Source organism: Chenopodium album, chromosome 20 (assembly GCF_948465745.1).
Source record: "Chenopodium album chromosome 20, dcCheAlbu1.1, whole genome shotgun sequence".
Lineage (NCBI taxonomy): Eukaryota > Viridiplantae > Streptophyta > Magnoliopsida > Caryophyllales > Amaranthaceae > Chenopodium > Chenopodium album.
In genome coordinates this window covers 7,315,740-7,339,199 of record NC_137853.1, presented here as the reverse complement: position 1 = coordinate 7,339,199, position 23,460 = coordinate 7,315,740, and the positions used below count along the sequence as shown (strand labels likewise).

At 34.9% G+C, this 23,460-nt stretch overlaps 1 protein-coding gene across 2 annotated transcripts; it reads right to left on the bottom strand.

Moving 5' to 3' along the window:
* Positions 1-5,336: 5,336 nt before the first annotated feature.
* On the bottom strand, positions 5,337-22,896 carry LOC145597402 (lysine-specific demethylase JMJ17-like). 2 transcript variants are annotated; one of them, XM_081653560.1, is made up of 34 exons: positions 22,699-22,896; positions 21,155-22,499; positions 19,364-19,421; positions 18,742-18,864; positions 18,011-18,068; positions 17,772-17,908; positions 16,884-17,042; positions 16,695-16,781; positions 16,096-16,284; positions 15,010-15,162; positions 14,335-14,526; positions 14,180-14,248; positions 13,983-14,078; positions 13,273-13,359; positions 13,068-13,184; positions 12,681-12,888; positions 12,466-12,530; positions 12,193-12,251; positions 11,957-12,088; positions 11,717-11,876; positions 11,302-11,637; positions 10,922-11,110; positions 10,748-10,809; positions 9,558-9,636; positions 8,654-8,800; positions 8,407-8,540; positions 7,935-8,055; positions 7,779-7,852; positions 7,040-7,184; positions 6,817-6,966; positions 6,525-6,620; positions 6,355-6,450; positions 6,076-6,278; positions 5,337-5,713 (listed from the first exon to the last, which is right to left on the bottom strand). In XM_081653560.1, the coding sequence occupies exons 2-34, from the start codon at positions 22,492-22,494 to the stop codon at positions 5,461-5,463; spliced, it is 5,574 nt and encodes a 1,857-aa protein (XP_081509686.1). In that variant the 5' UTR covers positions 22,495-22,499; positions 22,699-22,896; the 3' UTR covers positions 5,337-5,460. The 2 variants fall into 2 exon arrangements, with proteins under 2 accessions (XP_081509686.1, XP_081509685.1); XM_081653559.1 differs by having other exon boundaries at positions 21,155-22,896.
* Between the last annotated feature and the right edge of the window lie 564 nt (positions 22,897-23,460).

The window sequence follows — 23,460 nt, the reverse complement described above, 5'->3', positions numbered from 1 at the left end:
GCTGGTTAGTTTGTTGGCCCCCAAAGGTTGAGCAAATTTTGTTTGAAGATCCAAATCCATGGTTGCTTCCATTGAAATGAGTCTGAGTCCGATGTCCTTGTCCTGGACATATATTTTCATGTTGTGAAGCAATGGACTCACTTTGACCTTCTTCGGGCTTTGGGTCCATTGATTGTCCTTTTAAGGTTAAGCCACCTCTGTTGGGAGATCCAAGTGTATGGTCGATTCTAAGAGATTCTTTGGTGGTATATCCTTGCTTACTGGTTGTAATCGGGAGCATATGAGATGAGTCCCTTATCACGGCAGTCAGGCTGTCTCCTTGCACTTGTGAGCATATATTTGCATGTTCAGAAACATTCAGCTGACTTTGACCTTTTTCAGGCTGCACTTCCATTGGTTGCTCTCCATTTAGGCCGATTTCCAGAGATCCAAGCCTTTGGTCATTTTCATTTGTATCAGATATCTCATCTGCAAAAATTTGAAGATAAGATCAGTTGTGATGCTGAAGCTTAAATTAAACAATGATAAAACGAGATCTGCTGCACTTGAGGGGAAGAACAAGGGTTGATATCAAGGAAAGATAAGTGATTTATATGATTATCAGTGTCTTCAACAAAAAAGCTTGTTATCAATGTAATATGATCTACTTGAGATTTGCATGAAAGTTTTAGTAAATCACTCTTCAAAAAAAATAAAGTAAATCATTGACTTGGCATCACAATGGATTGAATCAAATGGGTAATGAACTACATGTGCTTATCTTTAATCATGAAGTAGGAGGCTTAAGTAATGTTGATCGGCCATACTCATGAACCAACCCCAAGTCCCTGACAAGATTTCGTATATCCAAACCTCCTTTAAGGTTTAACATGCCGTATGCAACAGCCTGCTCAAAGGAATTGGGTAATGTTGATGGTGTGCTATATTAGCCAGTGCTCACAAATTCACAATATTGATTCAGGGTTGGGGAAATAGGGGGACTAAAGATATGCTACTACGCAAGTAATGCAACAAGAAATCGCTGTTGCCAATGGAGTTAAACAATAGTCTTCACTATACTAATTTACCAATTACCTGAAACTCTGACTCAACAGGCCATCTTCTATCCATTCCTCTCGTCCACTAAAAGTTTTATACTCTTTATATCTTTTGTCCAGTTTATCAGTAGCTTAAAAACAGGAGTTTTAAATTTAACATGATAACATAAAGTTTTTGATGTTACTAAAGAACATTGGCATACCTTTTACTATGGCTCTACTGATGAAGTCACTATTATCATTTATTAGCCCATTGAGGTTCGAATGAAGGCCAAAATTTTCATCTGAGGAATCAATTTCAATGATATCAACAGGAGGACAGCTTTTTAATGTTTCATCTTCAGATATTATCTATGTGCAAGAACCTCCCATAAAACTGCTGTCATCTAAGTTGAAGATTTTAGCATCATCCTGAGACTTCAACTCTTGCTTCTGTGACAATGCTGTGGAAAAAGAGACATGTATTGATAATAACTTCATGCATAATAAAGTAAAATTTTTTACTATTGAACTTGATAAATAGTATCAGACAAAAAGATTAAGCAGATCATTAGAAGTCCCTCACCTCGTGTGATTGGTCTAGTTGACGTTTCCCCCATTTGGAGAGACATATCCAATTGAGCTGCAAAATTACACAATAAATTATTGCATCACCTCATTTTATAGAAACAAGTAGTTAGATTTTAATATAGTGAATACTATTAAATAAAATGAAATGGCATATTAAACAACCCAGCTAATATAGGTAAAACTTGGCAGCCTTAAGTCCTTAACCCGACACACGGAAAAAAAAATATGTTTATCTACAAGCAGATTTAAAAGAACGAATGTTTCTGTATAGAAATGAGAATTTCAACTCATCCTTCACAAGAGAGGAGGATATACGAGTTTCAAGACTTTCAAGAGCTTCAACCAAAAAACATAGTATATAATGTGCATAATGTGGTGTAAGTAATTGTCAAAACTCAAAAGCAGACTAGATTTAGACAAGGAAATCTCAGTTTAAGAGATGCCTGCCTCCTTGTATTCAATTCCAATCTCAAATAACCTTCTTGTATGGCACTAGGAACATTGAGTTATCTTTCTCCCAACATAAATTAAAGTTTTAATGATGCAGAACTTGCTTTACCACAGGGTCCACATTATGTTATCTTGGTTAAATTAGAGCACAAGTTTAGTAAGGTAAGGGATGATACCTCTTATTTTCTGCCATTTACCGGTACCACGTGAGCAGCTACCACCACGTTTGATCGATAGCATCTTCGATGACTTGGTGGCTTCATCATCTTGATCCATGGATTGACCCTCATCTTTGCCAAATTCCAAGCAGCAACATTCACAAAAAGTAACAAAGTTTCACCATTTACCAAACACAAGGAAAATAAACAATCTTCAAGACACTAAACACAATTATTAAACACAAAACACCTCTAAAACATGCAAGAAATTCAATATTAAATCTAATTTTCAAAGCTTAAACTCATTACAATACAAAAGCACAAGTTGATAAAAACTGTTACCCTTTAATTTCTGCCTTTTCCTAGTGCTTTCGCAACGACTAATCGGCAGCATCTTCAGCCAATCTATGTTCTGTTGGTATTTGAACTGGTACATGCCTTAAGTAGAATTGCAAATAACAACTTAGCCAAGTTAACAAATTAACTAGCTTTAAGTCAATGGAACAATTAAATTACATTCATTCACCCACCATTAACAAATTAACGAGCTGTAAGCCAATAAACAAGATAATTATGCTACTAATTCTATACAAACTTTCATAACCCATATTAGGGTAACCTTTAAACTTTGCCCAAAAAAAAAAAAAAAAAAAAAAAAAAAAAAAAAAAACCACATTATGTCTTCACAAACTACTATAAGAACAACCTTAATAATTTAGTGGCTACATTAATCTCTTACTAACCCACAAAATCTAACATATAGTATTATTTACAACTAGAGTTATAATGTTATATACATTATTTAGCATCATAATTCATACAAAAATGTACCCAAAAACAACCATCTCAAATTATAACCTTCCCTTAAAAAAAAAAAAAATAGAATATTAAAAAATCAAAGATGAACCCCCAAAAAAATGTTGAAGACTGTAAAACAAAAATAATACAGAATTCCGGTGGTGTACCTCCGGCGTGATACTCCGGTGATCGATCACTGTGGACAGACATTTAGTGTTGAACAATGTTTACTCAAATTATGTTTTTTTTTTTTTTTTTTAAGAAATTATAAAGAAGAAACTAAAATTGAAGGGAAAATGAGAAATTGTGAACAACACAAGAATTTCAGAAAATGGTGAAGGGTTTTAGAGTTTTAAGCATAAAATAGGAAGTGTACTACGACAGAGGACAGACTAGTAGACTATCTTTTGTTTCGATTACAGAAATTACTACTGTAAATTATTACACTTTACAGAGTACTTTTTTAGGCTATTCATTGTACATGTAAAACTTTGATCGTTATTACGCTGTTTGTATTTTTCAAATTGTAACACTTTAATGGTTACTAAATTTAATGCCATTATTTTAAATTTGTTACTGTATTGTAAAATTTTAAGAGGTGATATACATTGATTTAGGGTCTGTTCTCTTACGTTGAAATTCAGTTCGATTCGGTTCGGTTCAGTTCACTTCAGCTCCTAATTTCCTTCTCTTATAAAATATTCATTTCAGTTCAACTGAGTTCAGTCAATGAGAACATGCCCTTAGTCTATGTGTTTCCTCGCATAGACAACCGTTAAAATGAAGACTAACGGCCTATTCACATTTACTGAACTGAGCTGAACTGATTGGAGTTGAACTGAACTGAGCTAAGCTGAGCTGAAATGAATATTTTATGAGAGAAAGAAATTAAAAGATGAACTGAACTGATTGGAGCTGAAGCTAACTGAATTGAACTGAAATTAAGTAAATGTGCCCTAATACATTATTTATTAAAATTTTATAGTGAAACCCGCCTTTGTAGAGGAAAGAGATGAAAATTTAGTGCTCACTTTGGCGTTGAAAAATTCATGAAAATAATTTTTTTTTTTTCTTTTTTTTTTTTGAGGAAATCATGAAAAAAATTATTCCTTAGTAAACTATTAATGAAAATTGATGGTCAAAATATTTCCAAAGCACTCGGTACTAGAGGCAGGCAATAGTCATCTTCTTGTTTTACCGCATAACTTTAGTGAGATTGAAGATATTGTAAAATGTAGCAGTTGATCACTAACACTTTGTTTGAATAGGAAGAAATAAAAGGAAAAGAAGAGAAGAGAAATGGAGGGGGACAAAATCTCTTGTTTGGGTAAAAGATTGAGGAAGGAAGGGGAAGGAGAGGGAGGGATCCATTTTCCCTCTCTCTATAACAACCATAATCTCTCCAAAACTGGAGAGATTTGGAGGGAAAAATGGAGCTCACCTTCCCCTCCCTTTCTTTTCCCTTCCCTTCCTCCATTTTCCCTTCCCTTCTTTTCCTTACTTCTTTGCTATCCAAACAAAGCGTAAATGAATCAAAGTTTATTTACTACTCTATGTAATTTGCATGGTTAAATAGAGGAATTTATTGTCATTAAGTTCTGCAGACTTAGTTGATGAACTAAGGTTTTGCAAATAAAGGCAAGTGGTGATTGCAAGATATTCTTTTAGCAAAGTTACAATCGTTGTTGCATATAGTACATTTTTCATGTTATTTCATTATGATTTTACCTTTTTCTTGCCTCCATTTTCATTTTCTACAGTTCTTTAAATATTAATGTTTCCTAGGCTTTCCTATACCTTCTACATGTTATTCAGTTCTTGTTATCATCTTCAATCAATCTATGTTCTTTGAGTATAGTAAGTACCCTTATTGTAGCTTTAGTTCAAGTTTTTTTTTTTTTTTTGCATGTAGCTTTAGTTCAAGTTTAGTTGTCTAGTAAGTGCCAAATGGTGGGTTTGATTTAAGTTCAGTTGTTTTGTAAATGCCCCTTATTGTAGCTTTAGTTCAAGTTTAGTTGTCTAGTAAGTACCCTTATTGTAGATGTCGTACTACTTTTCATGTATGAATTAATTTTGTTATTAAATAAAAAAAAAAAAGGGTGATAAAGAAAAAGAGTTTACAACAATCGTATGTCCACAAAACACTATTCCAAAATACCTTATTGTTGCAACTGGAGAATAGATTACTATTAAGGCAGGCGGTAGGCGTGTAGGTTATAACGTTGATGGTAACCATTCCACCCAAGTTTATTCCTAACATTACCGTCACAACGAACCACAACGATCATCAATCAGGTTATAAAGGCGCGAGCAAAACAGAGCATGAAAAGGGAGACCATATATTTTTTTTCTCCCACTATTATTACCTTACTAGACCACCAAGCATTACTGCACTGGTGGAAAGAAAAAAATGAATAAATTGAATACATTTGGATGATCTAAAACTACTATTGCTCTAAAAGAAAGAATGGAGATAGGCTTCCTAAATCGGTCCTTCTCTTGACCGTTCTTCTATATGGTTTCTTATTTCTCCACAATAACTCGTCAAATCCATTAGACAACACTAAACTACTACTATTAATGGCATCACCTAAACATGCCTTCCGCTTCTTCGAAGATTTCCCCTTCTTAAGCCTCCATCTTGACTCTACATGCCGAGGAGAAGGTGTCTGTGGCTCACTGTCTTTGGCGCTCTGAGATCTGTTGAGATGGCAAACAGCCCAACACGCTTTACTAGCAATTTTCAACAATTATAAAATATTTTGGAATATTTACGTTAACAAGATTATTGAAGATCTAACCAATTGTAACAAAGAAAATGCAGGTCCCTTTTTTTAGAAAAAAAGAAAAGGTAATATACTAGAAAACTGGTAGTTCACAAACAAGGTAATACTAAACAAACAAATGGCCAACACAGAAGACGGTGAAATAAAAGTTAATGGCTATGTAGTATAATGCAAATGCTGTAAGAGATGAATAAAAAGAGCTTGCATTCAAGGCTACTATGGGGTTAGAGCTTAAGGACTTAAGGTCAATTGATAAGAACATTAAGAAGGATTTACCTCTCTCGTTTGACAGATGGAGAAACAGGTACTTTCCCTTCCATCTGAGGTTCACAAGCTGGACAAATGTAGATATCAGGAGGAGACACCAAACTGACACAATCAAAATGATACCACTCGTCACATTCATCACACGCGATCATTGGCCTCATATCATAAGGTTTCCGACAAATGCAGTACAGCACACTTCTCCCTCGCAACAGCTGGAAACAAATAAACAGTAGGGTTTTCATTTTGGAGAATCCAGCTAATTAAAGTCCACATTGACCTAAAAGGTACCTTAAGCTCCTTCTCAAAGTGGATGGGCAAACTCTCTCCTTCGGCAATGAGCTCAAACACTTTATCTAGCTCTAAGTCCCCATTATCACTGGCAACCTGCATAATATCAAAGTGTCAACAAAGAAGCTGTAGTTCACGAAAGAATGAATACAATAATGTCTAAGGCAGACCTTCTTTGCCATTTCTGCCCACTGCAATCCAATTTGCTTCACCTCTACAAGTTTCTGCTTGAAGTAATCTTCTAAAGGTACTTTTATAGCAGAGCCCTGAGATAATTAATATTCGTTAAAATCAAAAACTTAATCAGGAAAATGGAAACACGAATAAAGTAAAATTGTACTTCGTAACATCTATATAAAATTATAAAGGTACCACTAGACAACAAAATGAATGTCATCTATTATAATTCAATGAAAGGGAACAATTAAGGGAAAAAGCAAGCAACAGATAACTTGAACACACCTCTTTCAAATGGCGCTGCAGCTGCTGCATAACAGGTTTCGGTGAACCCTCGATCAACCTAGAAGCTCTGATTCTCCATGAATTTCGTGCAAGTGCCTGATCAAACTTCTGGATAGCAAGCGAATCACATACCCCAGCCACATCTAGAGCCTGCAAACAACCAGCAAGTAGAGTGAGAACCAACAGCCACAAGATAATTAAAGACCAGTTAAACGGAGTTAACCTTCAAAGCAATTGTCAATTTCCCAGAGATGGATGATACATCTTTGTCGAAGAAAGATAATGAATAATCCACTATATCTGACAAGCAGCCTCTGCATGCAAGAGCTTGATCGAGAATCTCTTGCAATACATCATATTCTTCAAGCCTGTGCAATTACAGATGCAAGGGTCCAATAAATTCAAAAGAGATCAGACAAATCACAAACAGTAATGGAGCAAAAATATTTAGTCAATCAACATCGACAAATGAGCAAATTATGTTTGTATGTAGTCAGGAGACGAGAGGGACAGCAACAACCAATGAAAACTTCCATTTGCCTCAACATCATCTACAGGTATCAGCACATATGTTTAGGCATCCAACTATTCAATTACTTCTCTTTACTGACTTCCTCCCTCCCCCATCTTGTCATCAACTAATGCTTGACACATCATTTGGCATAAAAAAAAATTCTAAGGTCATATTGAAAATACACCCCCCATAGTTGAAACATTAGTATGGAATCACCAATAGTTGGGATTACTATGAGAAGACCAGCCATAAACTGAACCATTCACATGTATTTTTCCAACTCCTATTGCTTTCCCTCAAACTGGACAAAATTTATACTAACAAAGCAAGCACCAATCCAGGTCTTGACAATAGCCAGGCTTGTAACAAGAGATTTCTTGCATGCAAACTTCCAAAAAACATAAACTAAATAATCTGACACAGCTGTATGATGCTGCCGACTTATTACCTCGTAGTGAACTTCTTGGCATCAGAAGACAGCTCAACAAGCTTCTCCAATTCTGGACGCTTCCCTTTATATCTCTGCACAATTATCAATATATAACAAATATATTCACAAATGTAAAAAAATAATTCCATGGAATGTTTTAAAGCAAGTGCTTACCAAAGGACTATCTTTACTCCGGCATATTGAACCACTATCAACCAATACACAATAAGGGCAGGTATATTCTTTTGAATTGTCACAAGCCACTGACTCTGGAATCAAGCATCTAAGATGATAGCTGCTCATCAAAAGAACAATTCTTTCTCAGAAACACATAGATAAATACACTTGAAACTTCATTCCCATACATGACCACCATTGCTCTTTTAGAATTTACACATTAGTCATAGCAAATGCAAGCAGGCAACCGAATGTACTTTAAGACCTTTAATTAGTTAGTCCATCATAGAGATAAACAAAAGCATATCTTCACCCTATTTCCCAGAACACCCATAAAAGAAACAGGGAAACTACAAAATATCAAAGGAAATATAAATTCTGTGTATCTAGACATAAACTGGTCAAACACTCTCCTTGCCAAACTTGAATTAGGTTCTAGCATATACACACACCAAAAGTAGTATCTTACCAATCCTTACATGTTGAACAAGTGATAAACTCTTCATCATCAGAGTTACTGGAGCATCCAATGCAAAAGTATCTCACTTTCCAGCAAGTTGACTTCTCATAGATATACAGAGATCTATGTAATGACTGTTTGATCTGAACATATAATAAACTAAACTTAGAATTTACAATAACCAGCCATATTCACCAAGACTAAAGTTCTCTCTCAACCAAACGAAAAAGGTGAGATTCTGAAATATTGTGATAACCTTCAAAAGGGAACTTAATAATGTTGTCACATCTCCAGCTGAACACCCAACCACCTCCCCTCCTTGTTGCTTCCAATTTTCTATACTGTCAAACTCAGACATGACCATATCTAGCTCTGGACAGTTAAAAGCATCCTTTCCTAGTTCCTGAGACAACAGGAAATTTTTTTAATCAAATAAAAAAAAATAAAAAAAAAAAAGCAAAAGGCGTAAAAAATGATAGTTTACTAATTCATGCAAGTAAATAAAACAGAAACACATTCTTAAATATCACGTGTTGAATTAGATAAACAATCTTCCATATAGATGAATAAGCAACCCTAAGATATACCATGTAGAAAAATACACAATTGACTTTTCTTTATCCATTTTCATAGTAATAGAAGATATAGCTTGGAGTAAAAACAAAAGACAAAAAATCAATCTCAACCTTACTTAAAAACTAAGATCTATAAACAGACTTCTATAATAGGAGGTAGTTGTTTCTCTCTTTTTCCTCTTAATTGGAATTGACCAAATTGAAATAAGAAACCAGCAGCAAAGAAACAAAAAATTATGTATAAAAAAAAATATTTAAAAAAAAAAATTAATATGGGACATGTATAAATCAGTATGATTTCTCTTTGACAAGAGGAAACTTTCATATGAGAGATTTAAGTTGACTACGGTAAAGCTAAAACTATCCAGATAATTAATCCACCAAGAAGCTGTGCTTCCAATTCCAAACACAGAAGAGAAATTTGCAGCAGATATTAGTGGTCAACTTTATTTTCAATATTAACATTGTCCATCTATTTAAAATATATAGATAAATTATATTTAGGAATTCATATAAAATATTCCAGGATATACTCTCTCCGTCCACACAAAGATGCAGCTTTACGGAGATGCATCAAGTGTTCACCTTTAATTCTAGCAGTGAGGACCAACACCGCTCACTAGAATCATCACTGAAGAACGTTCGAACTTCTTCTTGCCATGACCTACACTCAAAAGGTACCAGCATAACATTTATCAGATGGATGAAGATAAGTGGAAATCAAGAATGTCATAACACGAGCCAGTCAAGTAAAAGAGGAAAGAAAATTAAATGGAAGGAAACTAAGAAAGCACATTAGTCACAAACATTTATTACCCAAAATCAGGCTACTACAAAAATTTTCAAAACTGTGATCAAAAGCCATATCTGTATCTTACAGCAAGTTGAAAACTAAAAGATCAATTTGAGCTTGACAATGATATATCCGAGTCTTCAATGTTCTATTAAAATACAGAAGCCCATATACTGGTGAGAAAGTATCAACAATTATTAATCGTATAATAAGTACCAATTTCTATAGGCCACTCTAAGCACTTGGAAATGTTTCATTAGTTAATCAAATACTAGGACTGTGGAGCACTGGAGCAGCAAGCCCTAAGAAAAAGTGACAATCTAAATCTATGAAGTCATTGCAAATTAACACTGATCAAAGGACATAGTGCTGATAGAAGGTACATTTCTTATACAATAGAAATCCCATTAAAAAAAATCATAAGATGATAAATAAAAAAATAGGAAAGCCATGAAGAAGAAAAACTGATCGATTATCTTCCCAGGAGCAGTTGACCTTGTTAAAGAGATATAGTCGACCTAGTTATATAACTTCACTCCTATAATAAGCCATGTAAGTGCTTGTTAATCTCACTTACAGGTTATAGGCAACCACCAACAAAAAAGACAACAACTTCAGCCTCTCGTGTACCCCAAATTCTTAGTATTTTGTAAATACATATTTGCAATAGACCAACCCTTAAATAACTTTAAAAAGGAACCATAAAGGAAAGAAAAATTCTTATTGAATGAGAAACGGAATAAGAAGCATAAGGACAATAGTATGTGCTATGCAGGTGTAAAGGTAAATAAGAAAGCAAGCATATGGCAACTGAAAAATACAATAAGGCATTCTGCAAGGAAGCAAATTCAACGTGAAACGAAGTATCAAATACAGATTAATGGAAGTAAGAGACGAAGATACAGTGAATAAAAAAAAAATTAAAAAAAAAGGGGGGGGATGCAGATAGTGGACTAATTAAAGTTATAATTTTGAAACTCACTTGTGCTTTTCAATTGCCTGCTCAAGTTGAACAATCATTGTCGGAAAAGAGACTAGCATATCCTGTGGATTTGAAACAGAGGAAGCTCAATTCACAAAAATCCTTGTACAATATAACCAACAAGTCAACAACTAAATGGTTTCAACTTTTATCAACATAGCAATTATAAAACACCTGAGATTTCATTAGGATATCATCAGCATCAGTCAAGTGAAATCTTCTTATACTTCCACTGCTCGACGCTGATAAAACATCAGAGGCTCTACTGAGCCAAGAAGCTGCATCAACCAATGAGGTTAAAGCAAAAGCACCAGCATATCCAGTTGGAAGGTCTTTCATCTCTTTAATCAAGTTGTCAACATCCTGCATGATATGTTGAAGGATAAGTTTTATATGAATAACCAATACAGCAAGACATTGTAAAAGAATACCATACAAATAAGAACACAGAGTTCAACCCATCAAAAAAAAAAAAAAAAAAGAACACAGAGTTCAAGCCAGCTAAAGCCTATTTCATTGTTCTTATAAAAAAAATGCAAGCCCTACAAGGTTACCTCAAATGAAGGAAGTTCAAAGCGAAACATTAGGACCTTAGAGCACCATTTCAAGGTTATAGCAGCACTCCACAATATAGAAATTTCAGGAAAGTCAAACCCCAGAGACTGACCAGCGTCTGCAACATTTTCAACCTTTGATCTTAGTTGCTCAATGTCCACAATAACATCACTATGGAGTCTGTTAAAAATATCCTTCCTATCAAACATTTCCTCTACGTCCTTTAAAGAAGAGCAAGCACAGCATCTCCATTCCTCACACTTCTTCAAAACAGTTTCAATCAACATTTTTTCTTCTAATTTTACATTCAGACACTTTGACTGACAAACTAGCTCCTGCAATGGTGACCAAGAATAAAATTACGTTACATAAGAGGTCATGAAATAACAAAAGCAAGGAAGACATAAAACTAACCTTAAGGTTTTCAAACGCTAGCAAGGCAGTTGAAGGAGATGTCATTAGAGTAGCAGACTGCAAAAAAGGCCTCGAACTATTTAACCAGGAATTAGCAGCAGATACAGCTTCCTTGATAGCAGGAAGGGAAGGTAGGATTACATATATATCCTCAGAGGTCCTGAAATATCCAAAAAAAAAAAATTTAATCAATGCATACTACTACCTCCACAATTAGACAGAAAATGGGATAATAGGAACCTTATAGCATCCTCAAAGTCCTCCAACGTTGACTCATCTGCTAGGATCTCAGTTGCTCTTTCTTCCCAGGAAATAGCAGCTGACCGCATATTATAAAGAGAAACAAACAGTTCTTCCCTGTCAATCTGTAATCTGGCAGAAGAAAAACAAAGCTCATAAGTTGAAACATACAAAAAGAAAAGAGATAACAGGAAAGCGGCCCTATATAAAGAAGCATAAGGGCCAGGAAATCATACACTGCAGCCTCAGATAGCACTTGTTGAACAAAATCTATCCTCATTTTAGATTTAAGGACCTGTAATAATATAATTACATTACATCAATATCAATTCACATGATCAGCAACAAGAATTATCTAGAATGCAACAACTTGAGGGAAAGGCACAAGGTTGAACTTTGGTTAACATCATGTAACAAAAGGTTCACTTTCACCCAAGCTGACATTCAATGAAAACAAAGGTAGTAAGTTTAACAGCAAGCTTGAAATATAAACGTCCCCTCTCCAATACCTTTAGTGCTTTTTCTCGGCAACATGCCTTACTTAGCTCAGCATCAACAAGAGCCAATTCATCAACTTAAAAAAACAAAAACCAAACAAACAAACAAATGTCAGGGGGCAAGTAGCATATTGGGATATTTACCAACTGTAATCTGAAATTCAATATAGCAGTAGACAGGGAAAAAAAGGCAATAGGAGCTCAAAGTTCAAGGTCAGAAAGCCAACCTTGAACTCTCAATTCTGATCCATCTTTCTGAATGCATCTTAATTCTTCCACGACATTTTCTTGATCTTCCCGTTTATCAATGTTTAGTAGTATATTATTGAAACGAGAAATCCAAGAAACAGTATCACTGTGATATTGTTGTAGTAACTTTAACTCTGGAATGTTGACTACAAAATCCCCAAACTCATGAACAAGAATCTCAAGTTTCTGCAAAGAAAACACAGCAACCATTTCAGAGGAAGAAATTATTGATAGAGAATGGCCAAGCAATAAGAATTGAATTCAGCTCAGTGATGTGGGTGTCTAGGCAACAGCCTTGAAATTTTGCAAAAAAATGTCAACACTTCTCAAATATTGCTCTCCCTAATGAAAGTTTCAATACAGACCTCCAAAGTTATGGAACCTTTCAGCAATTCATTGCAGTGATCCTGGCAAAGTTCAGCTTGCCCAATTAACTTCAAAAGCTTTTCATTTTCTGGTACATTTAATCGTAGCTCTGACATCTATTTCATAAAAAGCTAACAAACATGAGAAGCAATCAAACAAAATTCTAATATGAAGCATTACATTAACATAGAAAGTCTGTTATACCTCCGCTTTCAAATGTCGAAGGAAATCAAAATCAATTGCAGCAGGACTGGTCTCAAAAACACATTTTTTTACATTATCAAGCCACACCTAAACATTTACACAGGAAAAAAAGTCAATACAACTTCACAAATAACAGTTAGAAGACTTCAATTATGTGAAGCAAAAGATCAGACTCCAGTACAATAAACAACAAGCTAAAACAAATAATTTGCAAGTCGCATATCTTCTGCAATATACACTCCCAACAAAAACCAACACATAGAAAAGAGAAGTGCTTTTGTTTTATTTACATCTGCTTAAAAACCCCAACGCATCTGATACCCTAGATAACAAAGACAAATATAAAATTTTTGATAGAAATTTCAGAGCAGTTATTAAAAGAAACAATTGAGTCCAAAGGAGCTGTGACTCCTGCGTAGAAAAAAAAAAAAAAAAAAAATCCATTTTACATGCTTCAAATTCTCTTTGATTAATCTTTTTGAAAACTAAAAAATCATAGTGTGTATACAGAACAAAAGCCAAATCAAAATACACAAAAAGACACTAGAGCATTTGTACACATTTTAACAAGTTATCGGGAAAAGGGTGAAAAGACAACTTTCTTTAACAGGGAAAAATTACTTGTATACCAAAAAAAACAAATGCCAAAACTACATAAGGTCAGACAACACCTGAAGCAAAAGACAAACCAATATGCAAAATGCACACACCTTCAGAGATGAAATCTTCTTTGCCAACTTTTCACTTTCTTCGATGTAGATTGGGAAGCTTGAAGTTTGATTCAGCAGGTTCTCCAGATCATCCATCTAGTAAACAAGATGAAAAAAACCAATCCTTAAGAGGGAAAAAAAAAGGACAGAAGTTGTTTTATATCGTGCACAAAAATAAATAAGACACTAGATCATACAGAGAATGTTAGCTCTGAAAGAGCATTGTTAATATCTTGAACCAACAGCCTAGCTGCATCAGCATACTCCTGAAATAAAGGATCTCAACATTTAAAAATTCCATATAGGTACCGTAAGGGCTAGAATCAAATATAAGCAGCAACATTATGTCAACCTTCAGTTTGAAAAGCCCAGGCTCATTACAAGGCACAGGATCATGTCCCAACAAGTTGTTGACATACTCAAGATGCACTTTATCCATATCACTATCACCATTTTTAGACCAGCTCTCAACAGCAGAAAGAGACTTTCTTATGCCCTCTGCCCAGTCCTTGGCTTGAACCAAATTCTTCACCACATCTCGTACCTAATAATTAAATTGTACATCAAATACTAATATTCTGTAGCTAATAAAAGAAAAGTCCCCTACAAGAAAACACAACACAACGTTGTGAAAATGAAAATAAAATTCCACATTCCAACTTTACGATGATTGGAGACAAAAGACACACCATTGCTTAATCTAGTAAAAGCACACATGTAAGTAAGAGTGTAAGACAATACACAAAACAGAAACTCAATATTAACATGCCTTTTGACACATACTCAACTAAGCACATCAACCTTCAAAAAGACTCACAGGCTCACACTATAAAATCGCTCATATAATTCAGTAAGAACCTTCTGGTAACAGAGTAATAGCAGGGGGAAAAAACACACAAAATTTGACTTGTCATCTATCAATTTATCTAATTGTTGTTACCAAATTGTCTTTTCATGTGCAAGATTTCACCAATATAATGTGTCTCAATTTTGTATAAGGTAAACCAAATATATTAAAAAATCTTACCGGATCCATTTCAGGACCAGCCCAAAGAAACTGTTGTGCTTCCTTCAATGCACTCATATAAGCACTTGAGGAGAAGGGGAGCTTAGATATCTTACAAGAATTCAACAACCAATCTTCAGCAAGTTGAGCAAGTGATATTTGTTTACCCTTCACCTATAGAAGTAGAAAATGATCAATATGGGAAACCAACTTCATTGGGATACACAATTGAATTGAAATGGAACGTAAAATTCAATGGTCCATGCTACAGATGTACAAAGATGTCATCATACTATCAGAAAAAGAAACTCAGAAGTAAGAACCCATCATCTTGAAAAATTAATAAACTGACTAATAGCCGTAAAGGAACTTGAATAGAGTTGATTATGAAGGTGAAAAATGAAATCCCAGCAATCTCAGGCTAGCTTAATGTATCTACGGAAAGTAGAATCTCCAAATTATTGAAAGGGATTTCAACAAAATATCAACTTAGTAAATCATACTAAGTTTACAACAAAGAACCTCAAAATATAAATAGGAAAAATAAGCTATCACATATTCTCTTATTTTAAACCAATATTTGACAAAACCAGGGAAAATAGGCAGATATAGGAGGTAAAAACATGATGGACAAGGTTTCCTATGGTCTTGTACACTTCGCGTTCACATAAGTTGAGCAAACACCCAACTTTATTAAGAAAAGATCCTAAAATCCACCAATAAATTAAACAAAAAGTTGTTGGTGGATCTCATTTCTATTTGCACAACACCACAACAATAATGCATCCTACTAAAATGAATTTTTGTTAATTATAATTGCTGTGAATCTTAAATTAATAATAATAATAATAATAATAATAATAATATAAATTAGGAACAAATAATTGAAAACAGAAAAAGTAGCTCATTTTGTTTTCAGTTTACAAATGACTATTTATAAATGGCTGATTTTAGGATTATACAACTCCAATCAGGCATTTCATGCAATCCCAAAACTAAAAGGATAGTATTCACTCGATTTCCTTCATCCCCAAACAGCAGTATAGTTGTGTTTCCCAAGGACCAACCAAATTCAAAAAAATAAATAAGCAATTTGCAGATGATAACCTTCTTCGTCAAAGTGCCAGAGTCAGTGGAGCATGTTTTCAGTTCTGCCAAATCATTTCCTTGTCCATTGTCATCTGAGCCAGAAATTACATTCTTTGTTATGACTAACAGTTCGTTTAATTCCGCAAGAGAGTGGCGATATCGGAGGCGGCGTCTCCTTGGATTACATTCACATAGGCGTTCCCAGTGCTGCAAGACAAACAAACAATCCAGGTTCTTCAAATTGTACATTCAAGATAAGTTTACAACATGTCTCCAGTCACTATAAACCACATCATTAATACAAGAACCAAATGTATGAATCCATATTAATGTATTCCATGCTTAAACCGGACCAAAGAAAAAAGAAAGAAAGCCAAAAGAATATGCCATTAGTGATAATAAGGTAATCAGACCAGTAAACGACCAGTCATCAATATAAAAAAGAAACCAAGAAAGTCCGAGTCATATATAAGCAACGAAAGTTCAAAGAACATGTGCAAGAGAAGGCAAAGTTAAGCTTTCCATACTCTTTAGCAACAGAGGTAGTACTGTATATTTTTCACAAGTATAACAGCCAAGATAAAAGGTACTCCCAAGAGTATCAAGATTTAAAGTACCTCTAAACACACAAAAGTGGATGGTCTACAGCGACAGACAACAGCTGAAAGATACAAATACTGCTGGCAGATTATGCAAGTGGGATCCTGCAACAACATAGATCATATTATCAATTACCATAATTGATTTTCATAATAAAATCAGATAAAGAGAACAATAAAAATGGTGTCCAATTAAGGAAACTATACCTCCTCAGTGCCAACATACTCAGGATGTTTTCTGGGTGACATAACAGATGTTTTAACAAGGCCCTTTTTCCAAAGCTGCTCCCTCCCATTCTTCTCTTTTGTAAAGACCCTCACTAACTCCTTATTCATGTAAGGTGCTACTTTGGCATCACAACCAATCTGTTCAGATCACCAAAATAATTAAAAGAACCAGGAAACACATCCACACACACAACAGAGCTAACAAGCAGAAGTCAATATAAGATTATAAGTGGAAAGAAAAAATAGACGTCTTAAGATCACCTCTGACTTTTCATTTCCTCAAAAATGTGTATCAGATCCTCAACAATCTGACACATTATTTAATACCAAGAACATATTTTCATTCATCATGTCAGAAAATTAAACACTTCTGTGCCAAACACAAGCACCAGAGTCACATTTCTATAGTATAAACACAGAATCATTAGCAATCATGTTCTCAGAAATGACGGGCCCGATATAGCTATGAGAAATATGTTTGTAAAGAAATTCCAAATATTAACCAAAAAACAAACACAGCAAAACATGGATTGCGGGTGGCAAAGGTATACTGCTCTTGACAAGAAAAAGAACTTATCAAGAGAAAAAAACAATGACAAAGAGTGACTTAATTACACAAAACTCAACCTTCATATACTCCTATATTGTTGAAAACAAAATTGTCAACAAAAGGACCCTCATGAAGTAACAAGATGTTCCAAACAATAAAATAAATAAATAAATAAACCTAGTGAGTGGTCCACCACACAGACCATACAACACTATAATCTTAGCCTTGATGTAGTGTGTGTGTGTGTGTGTGTGTGTGGTGTGTGTATATATATAATTGGGCAAAATAATTTATAGAGTTCATTTAAGTCGGCCAACCTTAACAGCCACGCAAAGCAGCTCCTCATGAGAAAGTACAGCAGGCTTATGATACAGTTGATAGAGTTCTGATCCAAACCCTCCATGAGGTAACCAATCAGCAGGAGCAAAATTAACAGCCTCAGCACAATTCAAGCCTGAAATATCAAATGACTCAACATTTTGGAAGCTTACACCAACACAATATAAAAGAAAAAAGACTACAGTTTAATCATGTATTTTCTACAGTAATTGCTTACCAAGATTAAAACCTCCATGATAAGATCTAGGAAATGTAATCACAAAGTTGCCTGGCTCCTTGCAGAGAGGAAGCACCCAAGGAAAAAGAAAAAGGCAGTTTACAGCATAAGCAAGCCATTGAAATAAAGACAATATACAAGAAATAATCAAAGTTATTCAAGTGATGAAGATAAATCAAGCTCAAAAAATATATAATCAGAACCACAAACAATATGATACTAGATAAGTTTACAATAATCATCACATAAGTTTAAATAAGCCAGGTCATTGTATATTGTGCAATTGTGCATATAGGTGACAACTCGCACATGACCATTCTTTCCAAATGAGTAAATATGGATCCACCAAGCTAAACTATACATAATAGCCAAGACATTGAGTGCCAGCCAATATTTAAACCCCTAACTATCATAAGTCCTTCAGACCCATAATTCTATTCTGAAAATTATAATTGTGTTACCATCATTCTCATGAACAATACGGATAAAAGACAAAAAGAAAATTAAAAATATATCTACATTTAAAATATCTAACAAAATTATACAACATTTAAGAGCAGAAATAACAGCATACAACAGAATACAAGAATGCATCAATAGGAAAGCTTGATAATTATTTTTTAGTAGCTTTGAAATTATCAGTAGTTCTTTATCTCATCAGCACATAGCAAACAGTATACGTAAATAGTATGGATAACTAATAGGACAGCTCATCTCTCATAAAATTGTACCTGCAGAACAGTATAAACAGGAACACCATTTTCTTCTAAAACGGAGGGGTTCAACATCGTGACAAGCTGGAATAGCAAATCTGGTTGGGCATCAAAGAGATCGGGAAGGCAGCTGCGCATAACCTGAAGGTGGTAAATATTGCTAGTTTAGACTTATTTCAACATGATACATATATTTTTTAATTGGAAACAAATAATTTAACCGGAAGGCCTCAGCATATACAACTCAAGGAAGACAGTAAACGCACTGATGATACAAATAATTTTGCAATAGTTTTAGGTTTTTGATAGTCAATAAACACTCTGAAGGAAATCAATGAGCCCTTTACTCCAACAACATAAATTTTTAATTGTGTCATGATGACTGAGGACACAGAAATGTAGGCGACCAAAACCAAACCGGCTATCAGACAGCAGTAAAAATGAGGACAAGCCTATCTATCAATAGTTATGAACTATTGAACATATTATGCAGATTCTAGCCTAAACAGTAAATTTCAAGACCTATTTCATTTTAATACCACGTGCTCGTCATGCCCCACATAGTATATCACTAATATCTTCCAGTGATCATTACAGGATGGGCAAGATATTCAATTTGACATAAAGATCATTCACAAACCTTCTCAAATGCAGAGGCTTCACTACCAGGAACACTGTACCAGCATTTAGGCTCTCCCCTGAAAGCAGGTGGAATATAAAATGATTTAACAAAGTCTGTGCAAACAAGTTCTATGAGAAAAAAGAGAGAAAAAAAAAAAAAAAAAAAAAAAAAAAAAAAAAAAAAGGAAAGAAACTACTCAGCATAAACTCTACAATCATAGCCATACGGTAAACAAGTGCTCAATTTTCATGCGAGCTTTGATATCAAGTATGCAGATTTAACGAACTCAATATCAATTTATGACAAAATGATAATTTTTAAAAGAAAAGGCAATGAGCCATTAACAATACCAAATTATTCACGCTTATACTCTACCAAATTGCAAAAAGAGAGGCTGAAAACAGCCTTAGAGGCTAATGTACCAGAGAGCACAAAAAAGAACAAGAAGATGATGGCAACTTGGAATGAAAGGATCTCGGTAATACTGACCGCTTAGTTAATACTGGCAAATGGCACCCTCATAGTAAGGGAGTCAAACCAAAACAATCAAAAAACTCTTTATAAACCAAAAAACAGTGGAAGATAAATGTGTGCGCTTCTTCATTGACCCAATGGACAAACCACCTCACTTCCCACATTGTGATGCTCAGACTCGTATATGAGAGTTGGGTTCTGGGTATTGATACATGAGTGTCCGACATGAGAAATCTTCATAATGATGATGGAGTACTGTTTATAATTAGACACAATTTAGGATATGAACAAGGAACTTCCTCAGTAAGATTCTTTTTTTCAGTTTTTAGATCATTATTCAGTTTCTTTTAAAAAATACAACCTACTTAGCTTTCATCTGACAAACAATTCGAAACAAGCTAAAGGAAAAGATCCCATTGGCAACACATCTCTTTGATAAGTCTCCCCCCTCCATCAAATTTTGCTAGTAGATCTTCCACTTTATTATTATACATTCCAGAAACGAAAAATAAAAAAAATAAAGGAAGTATATTACAGGTGTCCATTTTCTCCCTGCAAGTAGATGACCTGCCTCCACACCCAGTCAGCGACAATAGCACCACAGCAAGATTGCCTCGCTCATGGAGTCATGGACCAAAGGCCCTAACATTCTATTTTCTTTCCTCGTAAACCAATGCACATAAATGTGATCCCCAGATCTGACATGAAATGATGCAATCTTTCAAAACTCCAAATTTCCAAAAGAACAGGAAAATCTTCTCCAAATCATTCAAGGACATTATATTAGGAGGTAAATATTTAAATTCAACTACATTTCTAGTTTCCTGAAAACAACTCTGTCCTCTTTCTTATCACGGTTTAAAGTTCAAACCCAACAATTTTCCATAAGCAATATGAAAAACTAGCATGTCTGAGCATCATAAGAAGAAAACAACATTCTTACAAATACACACACAAACACTAAGGAAAAAAATATTCCTATATTTCATATTCTAGAATCTAGTCTGTGTATCTCAGTCACGGTTATAAAGGCCAAAAGTAATCTTGACTATAATCATAACAAAAATGCTATGAAATTACATGCCCTGATATCAAGCTGCAAGACAGAGCAGAGCCAGTTCATTCCCTACATTTAAAGCATAGTGCAACTCCTTATCAATGCTCAAAGTTTTTGCCACTCGTAATGAAAGGTCATACCTTCCAAGCAAGAAAAGTTTAGCTAGCCATTTAGGTATTAATGTCTTTAACAAATACAAAAGGCAAGCACTTATAATCAAAATTTAAGGGGGGAAATCATCAAGAAAAATAAATAATAAATGGCATTAAGCCACGTACCAGTGATGATAATTCATTGAATAGAAACAGTGGTCTTCAAAGTGCCAGCAGAATGCAGAAAAGAGCATGCCAATATACAGCCAGGGTACCATAACACCAGCAATACTGTGATGAACTGCCCGAAGCATTGAACCCTTCAACTTTGGCAAGTTGTTCAGATTCCAAGGACTATTACAGTATTTATTCCACACTTCAGCATCAACTGATTCTGGTTTATTGTCATTTGAGCGAGGAAATCCACTTCCGTATATTGATGTATCCAAATCGCTACCGTACATGACTTCAACCTCGCCTAATGATCCCCCTACAATTTCCCAAAACTTTTTTTCTAATTGCATGCGTGAACATGATGCAGTTCCAAACCATTTTTTCTTGGTACGATCAGCTACCTTTCTAAAAGCTTCCAACGATAAGCATTTTCCAGGAACGAAACCAAAACTATCTTCATCAGAATTCAGGCATTCGAGACAATACCAATTGCCTGGTGGAATTGCTTCCAAAGGAGGTGATAGGCAATAAATATGCCATCCCTTATTACATCTATCACATAGAAGCATAACCTCTCCATGCAACCCACTTTTACATTGTTCACATATCTGGTCACGCTCCTCTTCCTTCTGTGGTTTGGAGACTTTAACAGCATCTCCGGCATCATTTTTCTGTTTCTTCTTTAGGCTATCCAGATCTGACTTCTGATCCCTTTTCCTATCATTATTATCTATCCCTCGCTTACAACCTTTTAATTTCCCCTTATTCAGGTCGCTGTAATACTCCTCGTAATCATACAAATGTTCTAGGTACAACTGACCTAAAACATGCTTGGCACACTCAGAGATCTTGCTCTTAGGCCTCACAAACCTAAAAACCTCTCCCCACTTCTTCTCCTTGGCAACCTTATCATACCCACCAAACCGCTTCACAGCATTAAACACCTTACACAAATCTAACTCCTCCCCTTCAAAAACAACCTTCCTCCTCGGCTTACGACCCCCACAATGGGTCTCAAGAAACCTATTATACTCCAACTCAAAAGTCTTGGAATCGCACGAAGCAGGCCTCGCCTGCAATTGATGAATAGCCTGAGTCTTGGTCGGGAACGAAAACGATTCCACATCTAAAGCAAAAGGGGGTTTCCATCCCTCAGGTGGAACAATCTTACAAATCCCATAAGGCTCAGCCTCAGGCCTAATCTTATATATAAATTCCAAAGGGTCCCTAAAATCTTCCTCAGTTGGGTAATATACAGGTGCAGGGGTTATATTCATTGACCCATTTGCCGCAGAAATTTGCCCTAATAATCCTCCTCCTCTTTCAACTGCCCTAGGTCTACCTTTCCCCATTATTTCTTCATCCAATGCATCAACAATACAATATCACAAAATCATAAATTTCCCAATTCAATTCAATATAAATCAAACCCTAATTCACATTCCATCATAATAATATAAAAAAAATTCACCAATCCAACCTACAATCTTACAATAACAAATAAAACCAAATTCAATGAAATAAATTGAATTAAATTTCTAGAATTTGAAGCGTACCTTCTTTTTTCTTGCAAATAAATTACAAATAAATTCAATAAAATTTTCTTAAAAATATAAAATTAAAATATGATCCGAAGCTTTTGAGATATTGAAAGTGAGAGAGTGTTTTTCGTGGGAGATTTGGTTAAGTTGGTTAGAGAGGAGAGAGAAAAACCAAAAAAGAGAGGTTTTTGTTTTGTGAAAAATTTTAGGGTCTTGAAATTGGAAAATATTACGAAAAGTTGACACTAGGGTTTTTGATATTCTAATTTTCCCCCAAATTGATTTTTTTTCCCCTTTTTCCGTGATGACAAAAAAATGACGCGATTTACAATGTCGTGGATCTGACGCGCTAAGTGGTTGAGTATTTAAGGGGTTAGATTTTTGCGTGCAAAGCACGTGATATTTTGGAGGAAGCTTTTACTTATAAAAAGGCGGTTCGAAGTGTGTGAGGTGGTTAGTTGAGTTGACTCGGTGAATTGAACCGCCCACTGTTTTTAGGAGCCCGTTGGTTTATTTTGTGGGAGTACTAGGTTCGTGTTGTGGTTAGAATGTGTACACAATGATACAAGTACATTAATAGATTCACTGTAGTGATTGTCTTAGGTTGTGTGTACTTGTGTAGTTTGTGACTTTTGTGAGTATCGTTAGTCCATATGAGCATCTATTGGTTGATCAAGGGGTTGTTAAATGCGAACTAGATTATGTCGTGATGAATTTACTTATGTTTTTATATATGTAAGCTGATAAATTAATGTCGAAAATTCTTCAATAATTAGG

What these genes read in the sequence shown, in the direction of transcription:
- LOC145597402 (XM_081653559.1), bottom strand. Translation starts at nt 22,494, where the DNA reads ATGGGGAAAGGTAGACCTAGGGCAGTTGAAAGAGGAGGAGGATTATTA. An exon ending in TCATGGAGGTTTTAATCTTG is followed by an intron (nt 17,909 to 18,010) that starts GTAAGCAATTAC and finishes TTGATATTTCAG; the next exon opens with GCTTGAATTGTGCTGAGGCT. An exon ending in ACTTTGAGAAGGAGCTTAAG is followed by an intron (nt 6,279 to 6,354) that starts GTACCTTTTAGG and finishes ATTTGTTTCCAG; the next exon opens with CTGTTGCGAGGGAGAAGTGT.